At 39.1% G+C, this 20,480-nt stretch overlaps 1 protein-coding gene across 1 annotated transcript in view; it reads right to left on the bottom strand.

Annotated features, from left to right (window-relative positions):
• FAM81B (family with sequence similarity 81 member B) overlaps window positions 1-20,480 on the bottom strand; it is a 56,410-nt gene that overhangs the window by 17,525 nt on the left and 18,405 nt on the right. The window contains 3 exon segments of the mRNA XM_026498439.4: window positions 5,562-5,691; window positions 13,219-13,337; window positions 18,014-18,257. Coding sequence (XP_026354224.2) covers window positions 5,562-5,691; window positions 13,219-13,337; window positions 18,014-18,257 — 493 coding nt within the window.

Raw genomic sequence — 20,480 nt, 5'->3', positions numbered from 1 at the left:
TCCCAAAATACCCTGAAGATGATACATACATGAGGAAAATTTGAAACCACTCCTGAAGGATAGAAAAGCAAACTTGCGCAAATAGGAAGCACACTATGTTCTGGATAAAACATTCAGCATTATCACTCTGTCAGTTCTAAAGATTTTATATATTTATTTGAGAGAGAGAGAGAGCACAAGCAGGGGGAGCGGCAGAGGGAGAAGCAGGCTCCCCAAGACCCTGGGATCATGACCTGAGCTGAAGGCAGCTGCTTAATTAACTGAGCCAGCCAGGCGCCCCTACTCTGTCAATTCTCAATGTAATTTATAAGTTTAACATGATTTCAATAAAAATTAAAATTGAATGTATTGATTTATTTTGCTGGGACTAGACAAACTGATTTTAAAATATTGATTACGACGAAAAGGGAGAAAAGAAAGCAGTGAAAGGGACTAGAGTCTGTACCAGGTATTATAAGTACTGGGGCACCTGGGTGGCTCTGTTGGGTTAACGTCCAACTCTTGGTTTCTGCTCAGGCCATGATCTCATGGGTCTTGAGACTGAGCCCTGCATTGGACTCTGTGCTCAGCGGGAGACTGCTCCGGATTGTCTCCCTCTGCCCTTCCCCCCACTTACGTGCTCTCTCTCCCCTTCTCTCTCTACAATGAAGAAATAAATTTAAAAAAATTAAAGTACTATAAGGCTTCAATGATTAAAATAATGATTAAGACACATTATTAGGAAAAACTCCAAATGTATCAAGAATTTAAATATAAATAGTAAAGCCATGAAAGTGGTAGAAGAAAATATTGAGTAATTCAGGCCTTTGTATGGGGAATTTCTTTCTAAGTGTGACTTAAAAGAAGTCACAAAAGAAAAAATTTGGTAATTTAGCTACAAATAGAGAACGTAAGCATGCCGAAAGTCAAAAAACAGATGACAACCTGGGAAAATGTATTTAAGATCAGATCATAGAGAAAGGCTCATCTCCCTAACATATAAAGAGCTCCTCGAAATTGAGAAGGAAAAGAAAAACAGACTAATAGGGAAATGGATAAAAGAGATGAACAGACAGCTTCCTGAAAAAGAAATACAAATAGTCTTGAAGATACGAACCTTATTCACAATAAGAAAAACTAAGTGAAACATGGAGACTATCACTATCTTTTTCCTATGAGAACGGTAAAATTCAAAAGTCAGCACCATTGGTGAGGCACGGGGGACACAGGACGTTTTCCACATTGTTGGTGGCTGTGCAGTATGATTAAAGCCCCACAGAGAGCAAGATCTTCCAAAATAACAAACATGTACTTAGACCCAGCAATTACATTTGTGGGTGTTGGTCCCACAAACATACCTATACACACACAAACACACACACACACACACACACTGACATAAGTGCAAGGTTATACACTGCAGCATTGATTTGAAAGAGAGAAATATTAAAAATAGCCCAAATATCCATCTGCGAGAAATTGGTTAAATGAGCTATTATACAGACAGGAAGAGTACACAGTTGTAAAATCGATGAGGAAGCTCTCCATGTACTAATTGTCTGATCTCCCGCATATATTTGTTTAGTTAGAAAAAATAGAATGAAAGACCTAAATGTGAGACAGGAGTCCATCAAAATCCTCAAGGAGAAAATAGAAACCTCTCTGACTTCAGCTGTAGCAACTTCTTACTAGACATGTTGCCAGAAGCAAGGAAACAAAGGCAAAAATGAACTATTGGGACTTCATCAAGATAAAAAAAACTTCTGCACAGTGAAGAAAACCAACAACAAAACTACAGGCAGCCTATAGAATAGGAGAAGATATTTGTAAACAACATATTGGATAAAGGGTTAGTATCCAAAATCTATAAAGAGTTTATCAAACTCAATGCCCTAAAAACCAAATAATCCAGTTAAGAAATGGGCAGAGACATGAACACTTTTCCGAAGAAGACATCAGATGGCTAACAGACACTTGAGAAGATGCTCAACATCACTCATCATCAGGGAAATACAATTCAAAACGATAATGAGATACCACTTCACACCTGTCAGAACGGCTAACAACAACAACACAAGAAACAACAGGTGTTGGCAAGGATGTGGGGAAAGGGAAACCCTCTTGCACTGTTGGTGGGAATGCAAACTGGAGAAACGCCACTCTGGAGAACAGTACGGAAGTTCCTTGGAAAGTTAAAAATAGAACTACCTACCCTCTGACCCAGCAATTGTACTATTAGGCATTTACCCAAAGGATATAATACAGATTTGAAGGGGTACATTGCACCCTGATGTTTATAGCAGCATTACCAACAACTAAACTATGGAGAGAGTCTGAATGTCCATTAACTGATGAATGGATAAAGAAGATGTGCTTTAGGGGCGCCTGGGTGGCTCAGTTATTAAGCATCTGCCTTCGGCTCAGGTCATGATCCCAGGGTCCTGGGATCGAGCCCCACATCAGGCTCCCTGTTCAGCAGGAAGCCTGCTTCTCCCTCTCCCACTCCCTCTGCTTGTGTTCCCTCTCTCGCTGTGTCTCTATCAAATAAATAAAATCTTAAAAAAAAAAAAGATGTGGTTTATATATACTGCAGAAACTAGAATGAATATATATATACCACATATATATACTACAGAATATATATATACACACCACATATATATATATATACCACAGAATATATATACATACACACACACACACACACCACAGAAACTTGAATGAATATATATATATATATATATATATATATATATATATATATATATATATATATATATATTCATTCAATGGAATATTACTCAGCCATAAAAAGAATGAAATCTTGCCATTTGCAACAATGTGGATGGAGCTAGAGTGTGTTATGCTAAGTGGAATAAGTCAGAGAAAGACAAATATCATATGATTTCACTCATATGTGGAATTTAAGAAAGAAAACAGATGAACGTATGGAGAGTGGAGGGAGGGAGAGAGGAAAATAAACCATAAGAGACTCTTAACGATAGAGAACAAACTGAGGGTTGATGGAGGGAGGTGGGTGGGGGAAATGGGATAGATGGCTGAAGGGTCTTAAGGAGGGTATATCTGTGATGAGCACCTGGTGTTGTATGTAAGTGATGAATCGCTGAATTCTACTCCAGAAACCAATATTGCACTGCATGTTAACTGTATGTTAACTGAGTGAAATTTAAATTAAAAAAGATAAAATAGGTGCATAGTAATATATATATAATATGCTATCTATTTTGTAAAAAGAAGGAAATAAGAATATATTTGCACTTGCTTATATCTGCCTAAAGGCATATGGAAAGGATCCACAACAGCATAATAAAAATGGTTTTCAATGAGGAAATGAAAGAATGTGATAATTGGTGACAGAAGTGAGCACAAAAATTCTCAGTGTAGACTTTTTTTTTTTAAGATTTATTTATTTGAGAGTGAGAGTGCACTGCGGTGGGAGTGGTGTGAAGGAAGAGGGAGCAGGAGACAGAGAGTCTCAAGCAGACTCTTTGTTGAGCATGGAGCCCAATGCAGGGCTCAATCCCATGACCCTGACATCATGACCTGAGCTGAAATCAAGAGTCGAACATTTAACTGACTGAGTCACCTAGGCACCCCTGTATTTTCTTACATAGATTTGATTTGTGAACCATACATATCATATGTATCACTGTAAAAAAAAAAAAAAAAAAAACTAAGGAGGAACTATAGTCAATGTCACTTTTGAACTTAGCCGAATGACTACACAATGACCGTATGGCAGAAAATGCTGGAATGTTTCAGTATTGGGAAATGTATTGACATAGCACATTTAGAAGTCCAAAGATGTACACAGGTGAACAAATAAAAACCCAAACCAGAAAACAACTAATATGAGGATTTAGGCATTTGTTGATGTATACAAGGCAACTTGTAAAGTTAAATATTCAGTCCTAATAAAGACTAAATACTAATAAATACTAATGGAAGTAAGTAGGAATTGATGGATACTTCCTTAACGTGGTTAAACATATATCAAAGCAACAGCCAACAGCAAACAACAAAGGCATCTCCAGTATAATCAGAAACTAGAGAAGCTGTCCTCTATGACCATTTTATGGTCCAGCACTTCATGACCATTTATGACCAACACACTGTATTTAACAGCGACCTGGAAGTTCTGGTCATGGCTTTACGAAAAAAAGTACTGAGGTTTTAAATCAGAAAACCAGAGATAAAGTGGTTATGGTTTGTTGTTGATATGACTGAATATTTTGAAAAGCAAAGAGAATCAACCAAAACACTATTAGGATTAACTAGATGGGTGTATGGGTGTGGGCCAGGTGAGGCAAACGGGACTACAGCAAACCATGTGCCCCTGTGACACTTCTGCTCTTGTTAAACTGGATCCTATGAACAAATAACCAAACACTGATCTCCCCCCAGTTCCCAAAGGATTTCCACTTTGTTCTGCCCAAATGACTTCAGAGGAGATGTGCTTATTGTTACATGAAATATGTGATAAAGTGGGGTGCCTGGGTGGCTCAGTGGTTAAGCATCTGACTCTTGATTTTTGGCTCAGGTCATGATCTCAGGGTCCTGAGATTGATCCCCACATTGAGGTCCACACTGAGCATGAAGCCTGCTTAAGATTCTCTCTCTCCCTCTTCCTCTGCCTCTACACTTGCTCCCTGCTCTCATGCACTCTCAAATAAGTAAATAAATAAAGATGTGACAAAGTAGGACACAGAAGAATTTGCATTAGCTCCTTTAGTTAAACCATTGACTGGGAAGATGAGAAACGAGAGGCATTTCAGGCAGAAAAGAGCACAAGTAATATGGAGGCCATACAATATCTTAGAGTGAGTAGGGACCTACCAGCAGCTTGTTCAGTAGGCGTGAGGGGTAAGCCAGGAAACATGGGGTGAGCTGAAGAGCTAAGCAGGGGCCAGTGTAGAGGTGGCCTTTAAAACCAGGCCAGTGGAGGATTTGTATATTATTTTGTGAGAGACACAACCTACTGTAGGGATATAACATCATCAACTCACATTTAGCTCGTGTCTTTAATAATAATAGCTTCCATGGGAAATTACTTTGCTTATAATCTTTGGTTCTACAATCTTTGAGGAAAACCCAGAGAGTAAGGGAACAGCAGCAGCAGTGGAATCAAGCAGCACAGGCTCGCAATGGGTGGCTGTGTTGGAATAGGAGACACTCATTAAATATATGTTAATCGGGCTGACAGTGCTCATGGTATCTATGCACGAGCTGTCATATTTAAACTCTTTGGAAGTGGGGTGCCTGGGTGGCACAGTCATTAAGCGTCTGGCTTCAGCTCAGGGCGGGCGTTCTGGGATCGAGCCCCACATCAGGCTCCTCTGCTATGAGCCTGCTTCTTCCTCTCCCACTCCCCCTGCTTGTGTTCCCCCTCTCGCTGGCTGTCCTCTCTGTTAAATAAATAAAATCTTTTAAAAAAAAAAACAAAACTCTTTGGAAGAAAAGAGTTCTTTTGAAATATTACCACTTGACTAGGCATTTTGATAAGCTATAATGATCTTCTGGCAGTAACACATAACATAAGAGTTCCAAATATTTTCAGTTACCTTCACATCCAAGTTCTTAGAAACAGTTTCTAAGGCAGACATAAAATCTTGAATTGTTTTTTCAGTTCTCCGGTGCTCGTGCCTGATGAAGTGAATGTCTCCAGAAAGCTTCACAATGCTGGAGTCACATCTAGCAGCAAGATGAAAATTGGTTGTGAGATCAACAGGCTCCAACATTTTTAATACTACAGTAGGATGTGTGCATTCCCCCAATGGCAAAGGTTCTAAAGTTCTTTGAATAACAAGTTAGTAGATAAAGGAGCAAATGCAGAAATCTTCATTGTTCTCTTTTTTTCCTGATGGGAGAGAAGCTACTTTGGATAATGATACATTGACTGAAATCAAAGAACTGGGTTGAAGTAGATGAAGACATTGGGAGAAAATGGGGAGAATTTTAGATTTTCAGTCTGATATGTTAATTCGGTCATAGGAGTTTCAACAGATTTTAATGTTTTGGGAATACTGCTTGCTGCCTATGGTTAGGCAAAATTGAAACTTTTTCCTGTTCTATATTGCATTCTGAATCCACTTTCCTCTGATTAGTCTCTTTCGTTGACTCCAAGATCGTCAATTGTCTTCTGGCTACAAAGAGTCCCAGGTTGCCATCATCTTCCAACCCATCTTCAAAAACCAATTTCCCTCCTCTCAGCCCCAGTCAAAACTCCTGTTCCTCGAGTGGCCTCAGTCAAGTGTTGTCTTATATTAGGACAAAAACAATTCACACTAACATGTGCATAAAGTTTTGGCCCAAAAGTTGCATTGGTATCTTAAGGAAGGAACCCTAGAGAAGTGGGGTTAGAGGTGAAGATCAGCCATCTTCCCAGCGTGTCAGGGAACCGCACGTCACTGTCACCACTCAAGGCTTCTCCTGGGAGAGAACAGGTTACATATTGTATTATACTTTCAATACACTCGTGTGTGCATGAAAGATAGGATGTAGAATGTTGAGGGACTCTGTTGTTTATATATAAAGTTATCAGAAATCACTTTGAAGTTTATAATTTTATAAAATAACTCTTTTGACTGTCCTCAAATAATATTTATTAGGAGGCACATTTTCATGTTGTCATGCTAAGTGCTATAAATAGTGTTTGTTTTATAGCTGTCAATATTTTTTAGGATCTGGAAATGAATTTGTTTTTCTTAAGATTTTTGGTGCCAAAGTTGGGCCAAAAGTGAGTAAGATGGTAATTTTGCCTGAGAAATCCTTTCAAGAGATACTGGGGGACTGTCGTGGGAGTGGGGAGACTGCTGGGAGGAAAAATTAGGAATTGATCTGGTAAAAAATGGGAACAGGCTTGTAACGCACCACAGTCATGGGCAAAAGCCGTTTGGTACGTAGAAACCGTCGTTGTCAAAACAAGTTCTGTTGCTGGTTAGTTCGGATATTCTTATGTGAATCCACGCTAAGATCCCCAAAGATTACATAGAAACAGTGGCTTCTGTCACCGATCCCTGCCACTCCTCACTCAACGCCCTCCTTATTCGACCTTCGGAGACAGCTGGTCTGTGCCTTGTAGACTAATGGTTAAGGGCTGGTCGCTGGTGTCACAGTGACCTGGCTTTGAATCCGCTCCTTTCTAGCTTGATAGGGTTAAAGACGGAGGAGGAATGAATAGACAGGATTTAGCTGGTACCTGGCACTGAGGAAGCGCCCCCACCCGGTCAGCAGCTTTATTTAGTCCTTCCTGCCCCTCCCCACCCCCCCCACCCCCCCGCTCCCCCGCAAAGACACACACCGCCAGCCTCAGGCCACACACGGTTTGTGTTGTCTACCCGGTTGTCTAGTGATTATTACCAATGTTCCGTCACTTCAACGCGATATCTTGATTTAATTGTTCTTACAGTAGTGTTTCTGGGATTACAGTCTTGATCCATAGATTCAAATCTCTGAAGAAAATTTTCTTCTCTTATACCCATGCATAGTTTTTTCCTGAAGAATTCTTTCTCTTTCTTCTTGAGGAGGTCCTACAGGGTCTATGTGGAAGTTTTACTTGTCTGCTGTATATATCATTTTGCTACAACCATTTTTTTATATTGAAAAACATTTTCTTTCTGTTTTTTATGGTTTGCTCATGTTTGCTTTTTTAAAAATAAATTATTGGGGTTTTTAGCTGTATTTATTCCGTTTGGAGGGCTGCCTCAGCATATTTAATCTCTGATGTTTCAGGGTTTGCTTTTTTTTTTCCCATCTTATTCCTGAGCAAGTCCAGTTTATCGATCTCATTCTTTTATATGATAATCTCTTTTGGGGGGAAGCCCTTTTATTTCTTTTTTTAAAAAAATATTTATTTATTTATTTATTTATTTATTTATTTTAAATAATACTTATTTTATGAAACTAAAACATGCCTATAGTTTAGAAGTCAATAAAAACTAAAAGGCTAATTACAAACTATAGTGACTCCTTGCTCGGCCTCTTCCTGCTTTTCTCAGTTCTCCCTGGACACAAGTGCCTGTCTTTCCCCCCAGTTTCAGAGGTTCCTGGCACAGCCAACTCCTATGCTTTTTGAGAATTCTGTGATGTAAAACCACATCACTCTCAGCTTATCCCACAGATTTAAAATGGGTTTTATTATGTCTGCTAAGTCAGTTTCCACACGTCTGTTTTCTAGGTTCCGAGATTTCTAGGCTGATATCCTCTTTGTGGGTATGTTTTTAAGAGAAACATCATTTTTGCTGTAGATTTAGTGGGACTTTGGGAAGGAGCAAAGCTATATGTGACTGTTCAATCAGCAATCTTTTCTCTCTTTCTTTTGTTCTTAACTTCTCTGAAACCAGGAGAACCTTTGGTTTGAACTCTTCGTGTGTTTTTCTGGGTAATTCCTCTCATTAAGGTATGTTCATCAGCCTTCTATTTTTCTCTCTCGGTTGATGCTGGCGGGGGTGCTTTTTATGCACAGCCTGGGTTCTTCCTAACTATCATTCTCACATCTTTGAATGATTCGGACTACCTGCAGGTCACCAAGTGTGTTTGGTGAGGACTAGACCGCATCCTCCACTTAGGCTTGTGGTATCAAATCTCTTATTTCCTTAGGCCTGGCGGGGGGGGGGCGTACATCTCCCCATTTTCTCCTCAAAAACTAGATTGGTGTATTGCCCAGCCCATCACTGAGCCGTAGATTGTCTGTTGTGACACTCCAGGCCTCCTCCACCTCCTCGGCCTGTGGCATGTCAGTATTTCTCTCAGGAGTGAATTCGCCAGCGCGGAAGTAGGTTCCAGATGGTTAATAACATGATGGCGGCGTCAGCTACACTCCCCGGCTGCTCTGTGTTACTGGCCTGAATCTCTAAAGCCCCGTTTCCTGTCTCTCCTGTTTCCCACCTGAGCTCCTAGGTAATATGCTCCATTCGAGTTATTTGGCTTCTGCCTTTGAGGATTACGACTCTTGATCTGGAGCAAATCATCACGTTTAAGGTCGGGGGAGGACTTTATCAGCCCAGACATCAAGTAGTTGGTAAGTGGACTTTGCGGTTACCGGTTGTAGCAACGTCCAAGTTACACTGAAGATGGAGTTTTTGTTTCCCTTCTTATGTTTTTAACTGGCTTTAAGATGTCTCACGTGAGAGAAGTGAAGTGAAAATGTTTTTATTCAACTATCTTTAATCAGAAGTTCCTACTCTTAGCTTTTCAAAAGTTGACAATATCCTTAATATCATTATTGTTTCTCTGAAGGTTATGACTTCTGCTTTTAATCACATACCAACACAATTTATTATTTTTTCATAAGCAGCTCTGCCTTCGGGGTCCAAACCAGCAAACGTGGCTAGAAGTTTGGCCGCCTCTGGCCGCTGCTGTAGGCTAAGTCACAGCCATCCCTGTGGGTATTCTTTACATATTTGCTTTTCCTCATTTGCATTTGAGACTCTCGTCTACGGAAAAGAGGAGAGGGTATCAAAAGCAGGCGAGATAACTTTGAGAACCTCATCTCATTGGAAGTACTTGCTTTTAAACTGCCACTTATTTTGGAGTAGGAAATAAGGTGCAAAATTCAAAGCACATTGCTGTTATTAAATACTGGGTTTGACTTCAGCAGTAAAATGTTTGCTAGGAATTATGTTAAAATAATCAGCTTAATCTCAGTTATGCCAAGTTACTAATTGGAATGAAGGTCAATATATGTGGAAAGACAGTCATTAATTCAGTCTCAGCTTGTCCCTTAGTCACTTGCCTGGCAAAAATGCACAAAATGGGAGAGGAAGAGTGAGTTTAAGTCTCGTGGCTTTTAGCCAGATTCTGTCTCAGATTAACAAATAGATTTAAGACATTTTCATAAAAGGGAGACATTTCAAGGAAAAATAAGACCTTGTCCTAAAATCACTGCTTAAGATTCATGGGGAAGGTAATTAAGCAATTGAAGAGTAAAATGGAGGAATAGGTGGCTCTTGGTTCCGCCTCCTCTGGATGCACCAAATAGCTACACCCAGATCAGTTCCTTCTGAGAAAAATCCAGAAACTAACCTAAAGACTCCTACACATCCGGCAACTAAGAAAATATTGAAATGGGTAGGGAAAGCTGAGACACACTCATGCTGTAAACCCCTTTCTTGGCACAGGACCTTCCTTCCAACTTGGGGGGGGGGGGGATGGACTTCCAAATCCCAGCTTCTCCCTGTGGAGTGAAGGGTTTGGACCACACAGCCACCTGAGAGACTGGCTTCCAAATCACCCAGCCCTGAGATTTGATGGCCGCAGGTCCCTTGGGACTTGAAAACAAAGGATTAGTTTTAAGTGACCACAAGATTAAAAAATGGACAAAAGATCTGAATAGACATTTATCTAAAGATGACATACAAATGACCATCAGGTACAATAAGAGGTACTCAACATCACTGATCATCAGGAAACTGCAAATCAAAACCACAGTGAGATATCATCTTACACCTGTTAGGATGGCTATTATCAAAATAATAAAAAGATAACAACTGGTGACTAGTATGTGGAGAAAAGAAAATCCTTGTATAGTGTTGATAAGAATGTAAATTGGTACAGCCATTGTAGAAAACAGGATGAAGGCTCTTCGGAAAACTGAAAATAGAACTATTACATCATCCAGCAACCCCTCTTCTGGATATATACCCAAAGGAAATGAAATCAGTACTTGGAAGAAATATCTGCACTCCCACGTTCATGGCAGTGATATTCACAATAGCCAAGAAATGGAGACAACCTAAGTGTCTGTTGACAGATGATAGATAAAGAAATTGTGAGACACACACACACATTCTGATTATTATTTAGACTCAAAAAAGGAGATATTGCCATTCGTGAATACGAATGGATAAAACAGGAGCACATTACGCTAAATTAATTAAGGTAGACACAGAAAGAAAAAAAACAACTGCATCATCTCATAAAGAAGCTGAAAAAGTAAAATGTGTAGAAGCAGAGAGTAGAATGGTAGTTATCCAGGGTGAGGAGGTGGAGGAAATGGGGGAATGTCGGTCAAAAAGTACAAAGTTACAGTTAGGTAGGAAGAATATGCCTGGAGACCTAAGGTACACTGTGACGATTATAGTTAATAATGTATTGAAGAATGGAAATATGCTAAAAAAGTAGATTTCAGATGATCTTATCACACACATAACATGGTACCTATGTGAGGACAAGATATATTAATTTGCTTGCCTGTCGTAATCATTTTAGTATATATATATATATATATATATCTCAAATCATCATGTTGTAGACTTCAAATATAAATAATTTTTATCTTTAAGAAAGGAGACAAAAAGGAAAAAATAAATTAGAGCAGAGCAAAAAGAGTTGCACATCTTGTTCTTGATATTATTCCATTCATGTCTCTGTTTCATTTAAATCTGTTATTTTGTCTTATATGTAAGGCAGGATTTACAAAAATAGAAGAGTAGGTTTGAAAGCAGTTTGCAGAAAAAATAAAGGATTGCGGTATCATTAGCACACCGCCAAATGGAACCAAATTCCAAGTTGTATTCGAAACAGATATTTGGTATCTATCTTTGCAAAATCATGGCACATCTAAGTCTGATGGAGGGTTTGCTAGTGTTTGTTTTATTATCTTGCTTCATGACTTACCCAAATATTAGAAAATTTCCTTTGTGTGTATCAAATATGATATAATGAAATGTAGAATTTTGTATATTTTAGACATATAAACATATATTTATAAATAATATAATTACATATCTGTGTGTGTGTGTGTGTGTGTGTGTGTGTGTGTGTGTGTGTGTACACAGGTACTATTCCTATAGATTCTGTTTTCCGAATGTCTGTTACCTGCTCTGGGCTTCCATGGCTAGTGCTTTAGTTAAGCCCTTGACATTTGGCAGCTTGATTGCTGCAGTAGGCTTCCTTTTATTTTCACGCTTCCTTTCTGTACCCCAGCAATTCAGCTACTACCAGAATGTCACTAAATATGTCATCCCCTTACTTAAAATCTTCCCATGGTTACTTATAACCTCTACATAAAGTTCAAACTTCTTACCTTGGCCCACAAGGTCCCTCAGCATCCAATCTGGACCACCTGTGAGCTTCATCTCCCCATCTCCCATCTCTCCCTAAATGCAAACCCCAAAATACCAAAATACCAAAATACCAAAACGAAAACACTCTTCTTGCAGCCTGTCACAGTAATTCATCCCTCAGTTCTTTTGCACATATTATTCCTCCTATGTGAAGTGCGTTTCCCATCCTTCCTTGTCTAGCGAACTGCTATGGATCCTTCAAAACTCATCTCAAGTGTCACCTCCTCCAGGAAGACTTCCCTATGCCTCAGTCTGATTTGGACATTCCCATGGCACCATAGGCTCTCCTGGTAGTGTTCATCTCATTTCTTATATTTGGAGCTTGTTATCCCAGGTAGACCATAAACCTGAGGTCATGGGGAGTGGGAGGTGGACCACGTTGCTGAATCCCTGAATCCCAGCATACTGCCTGGCATACTTAATGCATTTTTTGTTGTTGTTGAATTGAATGGACAGATACTCTAAGAGAAGTTTGTCCTAGGTATTAATCACCTAATTCTTATTTGGTCATTAACATTTCAGAGCAGATTAACAAGGTGGAGATTGGGTATTCCAGGAGAGAGCAAAGAGGTGCTGACGAAGATGCAGAGTTGCAAAGGTGTCTATAGTCAGCCATTCACAAGTGATCTTTGATATGCCTCCTAGGGTGGTCCTGCCATTGTCAATACCCACAGATTTTTGCTAACCTGTATAGCATTAATTCCTTTGATTAGAAATATCATATGAAAGATGCTACACAAAATTTTATCCATTCAGAAGTAAATCCCTTCTGTTAGACTTTCATATGTCATTCTTATATATTTTAAATTTTTCAAACATTGGAATTTGACACATGCGGGGATTTTGTTTGTGGCCATGAGGCAGTGTCTTTGTATAGATGTTGGCATTTGGACAGTCAAGGGCTGTAAAGACAACACAATTCTTGTCACTTCCAGATAGAACCAAACTGGACATTGCGTATAAGGGGTCTTTTATAAAACCCTTGACTCTCACAGGTGGCATAAGGCTTTCAAATTCTATCATATGCTTTCTCAACTACCACCTTGTCAGTTTAGCCTCATGTAAAGACAATATCTACTTTTCTACTATATGGAACTTATTTGGGAATGAGAATTTAGTGGGCAAGAACTGACTGTTAGATGCTTCTTCTCACCTGGCTACTCTTCCTCGAAGATCTCCAACTCCTTGAAGGTGTTTGGTGTTTAGCTCCTGTACTGCAAAATTAGTTCCTGTGGCCACCTGGTCTCGAGCTCTTATTTGATCTTCCAAAACCTGTAATTTTGAGTGAAAATTCCCATTAATTTTCCATCACACATGATAAGAAAATATAATTTAAAGCGGAGGTTACCAAATCAAATGTGTTTCCTAATTAGGCTGATAGTGGAAATGAGTGAGAGAGTCTTATGTCAGAAAGAGGCAGTCCCTGCCTTGTCTGAGGGAAGTGGTGATGGCCTGATCCCAGCAAATTGTTGCCAGGTAGGAATAATGGCTCAACAGTGTTTCAACACAAGTCAGAAATCTAGATTTTATGTTAAATATTTTGATTTTTGAGAAAGATTTATTTCAGAGGGCGAGAGAGATGGAGAGAGCACAAGCATGATTGAGAGGAGGGGCAGAGGGAGAGAGAGAATTCCAAGGAGAATCACCACTGAGCGCTGAGCATGGAGCCTGATGTGGTGCCGATCCCCTGACCCTGAGACTATGATCCGAGCCGAAACTGAGTCAGAAGCTTTACCGACTGAGCCACCCGGGCACCCCTAAATCTTTCAATTTTTAAATATTGACACCTTAGTCAAAATCTTTTATGAACACAATATGGGCCAAATAAAACATTTATTGTGCTGTTATGGCCATGGGTTACCATTTGGCCATCATCGATATAAAAGCTTTTCACAAAACCTATTTCAGAATTGGTGGTAGGTTTAGAAAAAGGGATTCTTCGTATGGCATCAGGCAAAGCCCTTTATAGACTGACTCCGAAGCACGGTGGAGCTAATACAACTAACACATGCAAATCTGAATCAGACTGTTTCACTTCTGTGGAGTGAGAAATGTTTATATTCTTGGTTTTTTAGAGAATATGAGAGATTTATGGCTTGAAGTGTGTCCAGATTTTGCCCTCGAGTATCCTTAGTCATGTCTTCAGTATTTCTTGGTATTCTGAAATAGAGCTGAACTACCAGGTTGGCAGTTCCAAGAATAGTCGTTTAAAATTTTTTTCACATTCATATGTATTAATTTAAAAATTTTTTAAAAATCCGCTTGTCCACAGAAAAAATTTCTATTTTACTTGACATTCCCACAAATTCTAATATAAAGTGAAGATATATAAAATAATTTGTATTTATTCATTAAAAAAATGAGAGTATAAGACAAGTTCATGATTTGGGGAAACACTGTAGTTGTTCTATTTGACCAAGGCCTGAAATACGTTTAAATTTGTGTTTATGAATTTTATGAGGAAAAGAAAGATTTTTGTAACAAATGAATGATAGAAATCTTAAAGACCATATGCAGGATCTTTCTCATTTTTAAACAGGCAGGTCGAGACAACCCAAGGGCAAATAAAATTGTAATTGAAAACGGAAGTGTCAAGAACACTAGCTTTGTTTTTATTTGTTTTTGCATTCGTGTAGGTGTCTTAGTCCATTCGGGTTACTCTAACAAAACACCGCAGGCTGGGGAGCTGCTAAAGAACAGAAATTTATTTCTCACACTTCTGGAGGCTGAAAGTCCAGGTCAGGTCCAGCTGGTCCAGTTGTGGTGAGAGCCCTCTTCCTGTTTGCAGACTCCCTCCTTCCTACTGTGTCCTCACGTGGTAGAAGGGGCTAGGGAGACCTGTGGGGTCTTTTTTAGGAGGGCACTAGTCCTATTCATGAGACCTCACCTCCTAATACTATCACACTGGACATGAGATTCCAGCATATGAATTTCTGGGGAGAGGGGAGAGACGCGGACATTCAGACCATAGAATAGATGTCGTTTTGCTTTGTTTTAGTAAATAATTGTGATGAAAAGGAAGTTGCCCTACTAAACACCAAAACATTATATGAGACAAGGATAAATACATCAGTGTAGCTAAATAGATATGCAACCCTAAATAGATCGGTGTAATGTAATGAAGACCTTGGTAAATATGAGAAAGAAAGGCGCTATCCTTGAGAATCACAAATCAGTGGGGGAGGAATTTCACAAATGGTGTTGGGATCTCTGGTTATTTATTCAGAAAACAATCGATCTAGATCCTTACCTCATACATACATCAATATACATTTTAGAAAAGTAGATTAAAAATATAAACAAAAAGTTAAGCCATAAAAATAACAGATAATACAGGTGATTATTTCAGTTCTAAATGAAGACATTTCGATTCTTCAAAATAATGAGAGAAATCTCAGAGCAAAATATTGAAATGTTTAACCTTATGTAAAACTTGATAGAAACATTGGAAATATAACGAAGGTGTACACAACAAACTGGAAAAACATTTATGACAAACGTTATTGCCAAGGATCTCAGTTCTCTGCTACAATCAGCATGCACCTGTTGGTGAAAGCCAATTATGCCTATCTTTTCCCATCTTTGAGTTTGGTGTTTTGGTGTTTGAAATCAATCACAGTGAGAGTATTAACAACACAAACCACGTTTTTATCCTTCAGAAAATATTTGACTGTTGGTTGTTAAACATTTGCTAAGGTACCACCAACTATTATCCTTAATTAATAAAAAGTCTCATCAAATCAATAAGAATTAAAAAGCACTAAAACTCTAAAAGATAAATTGGCAAAAGACATTAATAGATGCTTGACAGAGAAAATGCAAATGGTTACAGTCACTTTTAGAAAGTGAAAAAAAGAGAGGGGTGCCTGGGTGGCACAGCGGTTAAGCAGTTAAGCGTCTGCCTTCGGCTCAGGGCGTGATCCGGGCGTTCTGGGATCGAGCCCCACATCAGGCTCCTCCGCTAGGAGCCTGCTTCTTCCTCTCCCACTCCCCCTGCTTGTGTTCCCTCTCTCGCTGGCTGTCTCTATCTCTGTTGAATAAATAAATAAAATCTTTAAAAAATAAAAAAAAAAAAAGAAGAGAAAAAAAGAGAAAGATCTTATTTCTATACCACCAATTTAGCAAAGTTAAAACAACACATCTCAATGCTGGCATGGGCACAGTGAAAAAGCATTCTCATATAATGCTAATGGAAGTGTAAGTAAGTATAAACTTTCCGGAAACCAATTTGACAACACATATCAAGAGCTTTTACAGTGTTCACACCCTGGAGTTCCACTTCTAAGAATATATACTATGGAAATAAGCCAAATACAGATGTATATTTATGCACAAAGATATTTTAATATTAAGATAATAATTTAGGAAATCATGGTGTATGCACCATGCGAAGAACCTTTAATGACATGTGAGGATTTATGATACAATTTTATATTAAAGATTGTGTTTACGAATGCAGTGTCAGCCTCCTAAATGGAATATGAGGAAGGACTTGAGGGAAATTACTCTGGCTGTTTGTAGAGATTGCCATTTGCTGATGGAATTATGAGCATTTTCCCCCCCAGGTTTTAAATTTTTTTTCTAAGTTTTCACAACAATTATAATGAACAAGTATTGCTTTTATAAGCTGATAGGAAAAAACACAAGAAAGCAATGTCATACACAAAATTATTTCTCAAGTTTAAATTAATTTTAAAATTTGTAATTAGCTGCCAGCTTGAAAAACAGATAATTTGGTTATGAAAAGGAATAAGCAACTTAAGTGTTATAATTATGGTTGATTAAAAACTATTTTTTTCATTCCTTTCAAAGGCCCAAGTAATGCTTCAGCTCACACTCAAACCTATCTTGCTGGTCAACCTGCAAGGGCTGAGCTGGCTAATGAGTTCGAGTTTTTAAAAAAATACTTGAGTAGTATCTATTTCTCTGTAAAGTGCTTAGCACTTTATAGTCTTAATTATTACTAGAGGTAGCCTAATAGTTTCTTCTTTATAATGTTTTAACTATGTTATCTACAGACTTTAAAATCTTTTCTAATTCAGTTTGCTACACAGACCAGTCCTGCTCATTTTCCCTATATATGCCAACTCCTTAGCAGGATTGCAAATATTTTGAGATCTTACAGTTTTTGGCAAATGATTTTTCTTTTTTCAGAGCTAATCTAAGACAATCAATTATTCTAGGAAAAGAAACTCTTAGCAAGATTTCTAGAGATCTGGAAAATTTCCCCCCCTTAATGTTGTGTTTTATTGAGGCATAATTAATACGTATTAAAAGGTACAAATCAAAAGGTATATCTGGATGGATTTTGACAAATATAATCAACCATTTAACAACCACCCAGATCAAAATATAGAACATTCTAGAAACATTTTATGTTTCTGACAATGCTATTTTCTTTTTAATTACCAACAAGTTTTGACTTTTAAATTGGTATCTTATTTTAGCACTAATGCTATACTTGATTTTGTCATTATCTCAAAGGCACTGAGCCGCTAACCTCTTATCACTTTCTTAACGCTCTTATGCCTGGAAACACCTTTGACCACTTTGAGAAGTGCATTGACTTTTTAGGCACTGGGGTCAATTCAGATTGTGCTAAATACCAATAAAAGAGCTTTTTAAAGTTCACTTTGATTTTTTGATGATTACATGAAAAGAATCTTGGAGATTTAGGTTAAAATGAGCACCTAAACACAATGTCTGACATAGTGTTAAACAATTCTCTCTGCTGTCACAGAATAGACACTGAATGCTTTTTGAATAGAATTTCCTTCTACTTTTTGGCATAAATGAGCAGTTGAAAAGTTGAGCTGTTTTTCTCTGGGGCAACACGTTGTATTCATTTAAACTTAAGCCATAGTGACTCATTTCTATAGTTGAAAGATGATATTGATGGTTGATAACTGTCAAGCGATGATGTCAACATAAGGAAAACAAAGAACTACCTCAATATTTTGGCTGAGTTTTTTGACGATGCTGGTGATGGTCTGAATGTGGTTTTCCAGTAGCTTCCTGGCAAGCAACTCCTCTTTTCGAAAGCCGTGGGTCCCCTGAAGACAAGCAGAGATGTCCTCCTTGATGCGGAAGGCTTGTTCAAGGAGGAAAGCAATGGTGCGCTCCTGGTTGTTCAGTCTGTCTTCTAGCTGACTTCTCTGGGTGTTTGGAATCACAGGAAGAAAAGAATGACTCCTGGTCAGGAAAAGGAAACAACACCAGGGGCGTTACAAGAATGAGTTGGAGGAGCCAGAAGCAGAATGTGCATCGTCACTTCTACTCCAGTCTTATCTCCCCTGTGAGAAGTTTGGAAGTTTGGGAGGACTCTAAGCACCTGACTGGTTAGATTCCTGGTTTGCGTCTCATCTAAGAGGAGCTGACTTCTGCCTTGGTCTTACCTTATGCATCTTTCATGTTTCCTAAGAAGGAATCATCTCATACTTTACCCACTATTCTAATAAGTCAAGTTGGATCCATATAAATTTAATGTCTGAAATCCACATGGAAGAGAATGTTGCCTTCTAAGCTGGAAGAAATGATAGCTCAAAGGCAGAGATTCATAAAAGAATCAGAAGTTCAATGAAAAAGTAAACACAGTAAATTAGAAAAGAAACAGACAGGCTGGGGCTTTTTAGTATTTGGGTAAAGAAACATGCAAGATCCTGATAGCCCCTACTGGCATTAGGACATTTCTCTTTCCCTTCACAGATAAGCTTCTTGAAGGACAAGCTACTTTTGCTTTGTCTTTTTTTCCTTCTCTTTATTGAATTTACTTGGCTTGTTTTTGTGACCTAGTCTCTGAAGAAGGGCAATGAGGTGCATGGGTCCTCAGGAGTGCAATTTCCTGGGCGCACTATGGACTTGACCAAAATGCCGACCTAGTGTGCTGCTGGCTTCCTATCCTCTCTTCCTCCTAACACCTTGGAGAATCTAGGAAGAAAACTTAGAAAACTGTGAAAAACCCTTGTGCCGTGGGGACTATTTTAAACTGGTGAGTGTGTAGGGTGGGGTTGTGTAGTGGGTGCCATGATGTGCCCCCCCCCCAGCTTCCTTTTCGGGAAGGAGGGACTTCTTTCCCCAAGTGTTGGGAGTGCTGCCAGCTTGACAGACCTCAGCCGACAGCTTCTCTGGGAACTGCCTCAGTGAAGAGAGCCACTTTTGCCTGGGGCTATGTCCATTTCCTGCGGCAGCTTGAACTCAGTGAGTGGTCAACGTGTGGATATGAAGGCCCGGCACATTTGCTCTATCTCCGAGCAACTTGGAAGGACTGTCCCAGCTTCAGAGCTCCCTGTGGAATCATATCATGATACTTTTCTTTCTTCCCAATTCTGTTTCCTTCCCTTCCAGGCAGTGACCCCAGAGCATTCCACGTGAGCCTTCTGTTCACCAATCTCTGTCGCAGAGGCTGTTTCCTAGGCAACCCAACCTCAGACCTGCTTTGGTAAGAACCTGAAACAGTAAAAAACAAAACAAAACACCAAAAAAAAAACCCCCAAAACAAAACAAAACAAAAACTTGGGAAACAACTGACATGGGCATTTGTTTTTACATCGTCCTACTCACAGGCCCCAATGGTGGGAAAGCAGTTGGTCTCCTACTATTACTTCTTCCTAAGGAGCAAAGGTGAAGACCTGATAGGGCGAGTTGTTTCGTAGGATGAACAGTGGTGGATTGTGGTTTTACTGTGCCTGGGGCTCATCCATACCCTGCCCCTGAGTTTACTGGAGCGGACAACCCCCAGGGAAATTAACTCACCGGCCAAAATAGCAAGACATTTGAGGAGCACAGTCTTTAACAAAACCAACTAGCCTACAAATAATCTGCTGGATTACAGATTTCTACATAAGAGAAATAGTAAGATATAAGAAACAGGACATTTTTTAAAAGGCTAGTAAACAATAAAAGAAAGGGGGCGCCTGGGTGGCTCAGTCGTTAAGCGTCTGCCTTTGGCTCAGGGCGTGATCCCAGAGTTCTTGGATCGAGTCCCACATCAGGCTCCTCTGCTGGGAGCCTGCTTCTTCCTCTCCCACTCCCCCTGCTTGTGTTCCCTCTCTTGCTGGCTGTCTCTCTCTGTCAAATAAATAAAATCTTAAACAAAAAAAACAATAAAAGAAGGGAAGATGTTAGCAGAATGAAAAGAAAAAACCAGAAAACATAAAAGTAAACAAGGAGAAATATTAGGCATAAAAACTATAATAGTCAAAATAAAGAAAAAAGATGGGAAAAATATGACAGAGGAGATAGCTGAAGGATGAACTAGTGATTTGGGAGACTGGAATGAGGAAATATACCAGACAGAAGAAAGGGTCACACAATTCAGGTATGTCAGGGCCAAAATTTAAAACTCATCTATGTGACTCCAAAATCAAATGTTAAGCTTAACTTTCCTATATTCCTGTAATTCTAAGAGATAATAAG

This window comes from Ursus arctos, unplaced genomic scaffold, assembly GCF_023065955.2.
Source record: "Ursus arctos isolate Adak ecotype North America unplaced genomic scaffold, UrsArc2.0 scaffold_5, whole genome shotgun sequence".
In the NCBI taxonomy this organism is placed as follows: Eukaryota; Metazoa; Chordata; class Mammalia; order Carnivora; family Ursidae; genus Ursus; species Ursus arctos.
The sequence above is the reverse complement of the archived record's forward strand: the minus strand, read 5'-3'. Positions and strand labels throughout refer to the sequence as shown.